The sequence below is a fragment of the Eublepharis macularius genome, chromosome 7 (genome assembly GCF_028583425.1).
Source record: "Eublepharis macularius isolate TG4126 chromosome 7, MPM_Emac_v1.0, whole genome shotgun sequence".
NCBI lineage: Eukaryota > Metazoa > Chordata > Lepidosauria > Squamata > Eublepharidae > Eublepharis > Eublepharis macularius.
The window spans coordinates 71,033,588-71,039,587 of NC_072796.1; the positions used below are offsets into that span (position 1 = coordinate 71,033,588).

At 51.4% G+C, this 6,000-nt stretch overlaps 1 protein-coding gene across 2 annotated transcripts in view; it reads right to left on the minus strand.

Moving 5' to 3' along the window:
• The window catches only part of EMILIN2 (elastin microfibril interfacer 2), a 54,181-nt gene extending 53,876 nt beyond the window's left edge, over positions 1 to 305 (minus strand). For both annotated transcript variants that reach the window (XM_054984627.1, XM_054984626.1), the window contains exon 1: positions 181 to 305. In XM_054984627.1, coding sequence (XP_054840602.1) covers positions 181 to 296 — 116 coding nt within the window. In that variant the 5' untranslated portion in view covers positions 297 to 305. The remainder of the gene's footprint in view (positions 1 to 180) is intronic.
• Between the last annotated feature and the right edge of the window lie 5,695 nt (positions 306 to 6,000).

Here is a 6,000-nt window from a genome sequence, read left to right on the forward strand (position 1 = left end):
CCCATCCTCGCACCAGGCAGGCTCTTCACTTGCTCTAACTTGCCCGGTCTCAGGCTGTTGTTATCAGGATAGCTTGGCCGAGGCGCTCGACCACTGTCAGCCCGTCTCCCCCCGACGCCGCTCTTTAGATACCCTGGCTTGGCAGGAGCGGGCCCGACCAGGAGAAGGGGTGCAACTTACTTGTTCCGGCCGCCTGGCCGACCAGTTCGCGCCTGCAGGGGAGCCTGGGCTAGACAGCCGCCCAAACACACGAGAAACGCCACAGTCCCGCCGAGAAGCTTCGGGCGCAGATCCATCTTCGTGGGACGCTAGCGCGCCGCCGCCTCACTCAGAAAGGCACGAGGCGATCCGCCAGAGCCTGCCCCGCTCGCCTCCCTCCCAGCAGAGGCTCCTTCTCCCCTTCAGTCCTCGGCTCAGCTCCTTCAGTGACGCAAGATCTCAGCAGACACCCCCACCCCGAGTTCCCGCCCTCCGGTTCACACAGCCCTGCCCGAGGGGTGGCTTGCCGCCGCCCGCCGCCCACCTCTTTTCTTCTCCGGCCAAACCGCGCACAACGCGCTGCACGCTTGCCCGGGCCGGGGGAAAAGCACAACTTCAGGGGATTCCTTGAGCGCTTTGCTCGAAAGAGCGCGCGCGTGAGAAACTGGCTCGTGGTCAGGCTAGCGCTCGTGCGTGCAGCAGCGGCGCCTTCGTCTCTCTGGATCTCCGCCCTGATCTTCTGCACGTGTCCCCTTTGGAAGAGCCCTATGGAGATATTTCGCCCCCGCCCCCATCCTTCCATTCTGGTAGGGAGGGGATGCTCCTCTTCTTTTTCGAAGAACGCTCTTACGCAACTCAGCAAGATTTTCCAAAATAACTGCTTAATAAACTTGGGTTACTTTACTTTGCGTCTTTTAACAAAAAGGTGCATCGAGGCGACTGACTATTTGACCACTTATGTCATTGCGGTTTTGCGCCTGATAGATATTAAAAACCTTTCTTTAGCATTTGGCCGCACGCTTGCCCTGCCTTTGTCGATTCTCGTTCTCTTTCACTCACCTGACGTGTTTCTATAGTTCTGAAGTACTATGCTACACAATTATGTCGCTGTAGACCAAAGAGGTGTCTCACCTCTGCGCTGTTTGTTACCTTTTATTTCACCCTCCTATTTTAATCTTCAGGTTCGAATTTTTCTGCAGCACATTCATAGCCCATTTGATGCATTTTACAAATAAAATACTTGCAATATTTTATACCACATTTCAATTTTAAAAAATCACAAGGTTTACATATTAATATTAAACATAAAACAATAAAATATAAGGGGGAAGTAATCTTGAGGGGGAATTATGACTAGTGAGAGTTTTAACTTCTGAAAGATACAGCAGATTATGACCTTTCCTTCTCTTTCCATCTTCTTTATCCTTAAACAGCAAAATGGCACCAGATACATATTTAAAATCCAAAAATAACTAACTAGATTTATTTTAGAGGGGAAAGGTCAGGTGAAAATAGGGGCTGAAAATTTCTGAGGTAATTCAGCATAGATACTCCTGAGGTAAAATCAGTACATGCACAGAATTTAGTTCGTGCTCTTCACAGATACTTAAATTCTTATGTGGGCAGCCCAATCCTAAGACCAAGCTTGGCGGCCACACTTGCACATCGACGCAAAAGGGGTGCTCCTCCACCACTCCCAATGGACTTTTGTGGGAGAGCTATGCCAGCACCCAAGCACGGCAAAGCGAGGTGTGGCTGCCACCAGGAGCACCTACCCACTGTTCCCTGATCACCCTGTTCACACCAGCCAATGGCCACACTGCTCCCCTGACCAGCAGGCGAGGGGCAAGCAGCGGTGCTGCAATCCCCGCTGCCTACTGACAGCCTCCCCCCATCAGGGAGTAGGCATCCCTATTGGGGAGGGGAGAAAAGGTGAAAGTGAAGGTCCAGATTGAACACCCACCCTTTCACCTGTCCAGCTCCCATTTCTAATGAGGGCCAGGCCAGTGGCCAAAGCTTGGTACGCCTGCAAACCCCCCCATTGCTGCCACTACCGTGAGAAAGAGGTTCCCCCTCCTTGAAAAGTGGGACCAGAAAGCCTGCAGCACTTGGGATCAGCCCCCAGGATCTGGAGAGGCAAGTGGAAGGGGCGGGTTCTTCAGTGAGTAACAGGAATGCCCATTGGAAAACATGCGAGAGGCTAGAAGGGAGTGAAAAGCACCCACAGACTTGCAGTGGCACCATTTGAATACATCACTGCATCACAACAAAGCGAGAATGCAGATTGGACCTCAAGAGGCATGCCCCAGTCCAGGGGTGATGCCCCCCAGTGGACTGACAGCCTGCAGGAGCAGAAAAACTGCTCCGGGGGGGGGTCACCATTCACCCCCTCCCCATGCCAGATTTCCCAAGTCCATCGCTGCTTCCGCAAACAGCGAAATGGAGGGTGGTCCATCCTCCCAGAGGAGGAGCCCTGGAGATCCCAAGATGTTGCTCCACATCCCCCACCTCTCGGCAGTAACTTCCACCTTCCCCTGCATGCAGCAATCATCAGCCTGACTGATCAGATGCCAGCAGCTCAGTCTGTCAGAGACTGAATGTCCTCAGTGGAGCCCCCCCCCCCTTGCCCGGCCAGACATTCATGGGCCACACTTCAATTCCCACCCCACTGCCTGAAGTTACATTGAGGGGAGGGAACGGGGCAGGGAGGATGGACAGGGCACCACTTGACCCCGGCTCCCCCTGACAGCAGAGCCCAGCCCCAAGCCAGGAAAAAATTTGTGGAGATCTATGAGAAGACATCCCGATAGGGAGTTGGGGGCGGTGACAGCTACTGTCAATGTCAGAGGAGTGAGTGAACAGACAGCAGTTTCTTGTTTTTTAACACATATTTTATTAAACTGGAAAAGGTGCAGAGGTTCTCTGGATGTGTTTCCTGCCAATATGGCTGAGCCGCGGGCTGCCTTGGGAAACTGCTCCCTGGGTTGGACTGGAATGGCACTTATGGAGGCTTAGGGGGGGGGGGTCAGACAGCCATGCTCCTTGGTCTCCTGGACGAGTAGCGTTCTGCTTGCAAGGAAAACAGACACGTATTGCAAGTGACCTAGGTTGGTGCGCAGTTGAGGCCAAGCCCAATCTGCAACGTCTGGGAAGGTGTCCATTAGTTGAGAGCTGTGGTGGCAGTTCCACAGGTGTAGCTCGCAACCACATGATGCATGACCCTCTGGCAAGACAGTGTTCTGCCTTGGGATGATCTTATCCTGTGAGGGAGAAAGTCAAGTGGCTGAGCACTCTCCAGCAACAGGAAATTGCGAACACCCAATCAACCCAACCACTGGCTGCACTTCCTCCTCTGCCTGGAGGGGCCCCAGCTGAGGGAGTCTGAACAGAGCACCCACATGGGTAGCTGCCCCCCCCATTGGCTGAGTCAAGAGTAGTTTACAGGTGAGCCTCTGTGGCAAGCAGGGGCTGCTGTCACCACCCCCCTCCCCGCCGAGCGTCACCTGAAGAGGTTGGTGGTCAGTAGAGTTCAGGTGAGGGGGGCAGCTGGCAAAAATCAGTGAGCTGGGTTAACCGCCACCCCAGCTCCTTCTTACCTGGGCTGTCAGTGCTCCCTCACTGCTTACCGAGCTGGAACTCCAGAGTCAGACATTTGTTTGTTAGTCAGACATTCTGGACATTGCCCTTCTTCCCTTGAGCGAGTGCAAAGTTCTCCCAGTTTTCCCGCTAAGTCCCCCTAGTGCACTCATGGCCCACCACCGTGAGTACCCACTCTCCTGCCTTACGCACAAAGTCCCCACAGCAGGAGGCTGCAGGGCAGAGCCTCCGACTGCCGCTCACTTACGTGAGTTCATGAGTGGTGCAGCCAGAGGTTTTGTAAGGTGCATGGGCAAGTGATTGGGCATGGAGAGGGGGGCTGCCCACTCCAGAAGCACACGCGGATTGGTCCACCCATTCGTCACCATCCTATGCCCTGTTCGGGCCGTGGAAGTGGGACTGGGCACAGGGAGAGGGACCCAAGTTTTCCCATTCAATGGGCGCCTATGGGCTATGCCTCCTTTTTTCATGGCATAACATTCCACCACTGCAGGGGGTATTTCCAGGCCTGCAGCAGCTTAGGAAATCAACTAACTTGTGGCCCACACCCTGCCCTGCCCCCTCCAGTGCTGCAAGTGAGGGACTTGCACCTCACTTACATGTTCGTATGGTTGCCTGGCATGGCCGTGGAGCTCTCCACAGTAGCTCACCTCCCTGCCCACCAGTGGAAGGGGAGGCTACGCCCGTGTAAGTGCAAGTTGCACCCATGTAAGCCTTAGTCCTCTGCCTATGCACTTTCCACCCCACCCCACCCCACTTAGGATTGCACTGTTAGAGGCTTTCATCCCTGTGTTTTCCCCAAACACTCTAGTACATTTTCTTTTAGGATTCTAGTAGAGAGTCCAGTAGCACCTTTAAGACTAACCAACTTTATTGTAGCATAAGCTTTCGCGAGCCACAGCTCTTTTCGTCAGATGCATGCCCAATTCAGGTGCTTGAACGACTGGGGTGCTGCCCTCAGACAATGGCTCTTCAGCTGGTGGGCTTCTGGAGGTGGGCTGCCTGTAGCTGGCTATGGTGTTAGCTCTGCTTCAACTGCCCCATCCCCCTTTCCATCAGGTCCTCCGCCTCATATAAGCTGAGGTGGTCTGGCTGATCCATGACACTGTCACTCAAAGCTCTCTGTGTTTGTGAGGGATTAACCCTTAACCGTCCTTCAGCTGTTTGTATAGTACTTCTAGGCTTTTAAAAATGCAATCCATTAGACAGACAAAATCATCTCAGTGGCTATCATGTGCAGTTACAACCTTCTAAATTCATTGAAGTGAAAGGGCTTAGAGGGGGGAACTCTGTAGGAGGGTGCTGTAAATGTAGCATTTTTACAAATTCTTCCTTAAAATAAGGCTGAAGGAATATTGAAGCTGAATGTGATAAACTAAAGTCTCATAACATGAAGTCACTTATGTATGGAGTCATGGAGGGGGCGGGGCGTCAGCGTGTATGCTAGACGCGTGAGTTTCAGGCTCCTGGATCTTCCCTTCCCCCGACTGAATTATTAGCTCCTTAAAGTGATCCTAACAAGCTACAACTATGGGCAAGACAGGAGGAAATAAAAATAAATCTTCAGAGCCGATTTCACAATCAGTAAAAACCTTTTTTTCGGCGGGAGAGCACAGAAACAGCGCTGCAGCTGAACCCACTCTACAGCCAAAATGGCCTCCGTCATTGCTGAGGAAATAACTGACACAAAAACCCAGGTACAAGAAACAAACCTAAGTATTAAAATAGATCAACTGGAAGATAAAATTGCCAATAGAATGGAGAGACTTTTGAAACCTATGAAGGATCAATTGACTGCAATATCTGAGTCTCTCCAGCAAGTAACTCGCACTGCAGACTCTGCTTTAGAGCTTAGCTTGTCCTTGCAAAAAGAAACACGCACTCTGCAGGCTAGCGAGAGCTGGATGAGAAATAAAATCATGGACCTGGAAAATAAATGGAAATCAAATAATTTAAAATTTCGCGGATTCTCAGAATCAGAAGAAGGCTCAACTGAGTTAATAGTCTTCCTTTCAGGATGGCTGGCTCAGGAACTACAATTGGAAGACGGTGTGGCACCAAATATTGTAGCTGCGTATAGGATGGGCTCCCTCCGCAACTTAAGAAAAAACACTAACAGAGATATTATTGTTACGTTTATGGACTCACGTACTAAAGAGAAAATCCTTCAAGAGGCTAGAAAAAGAGGCTTTTTCCTTTTTCAAGGGCAGAGAATTCAAGTTTTCCAGGACTTGTCAAGCGAAACCCTTTTGCAGAGAAGAGAGCTTAAACCCATAACCACTCAACTAAACAGCGCAAACATCAGATACAAATGGGTGGCCTCCTCTAAACTCCAAGTAGTACATCAGGGAAGAACTCTTCAAGCAACGGATCTGTTATCTGGCACATCTCTTCTTAAGGAACTGAACTTATCCTCACCGGATC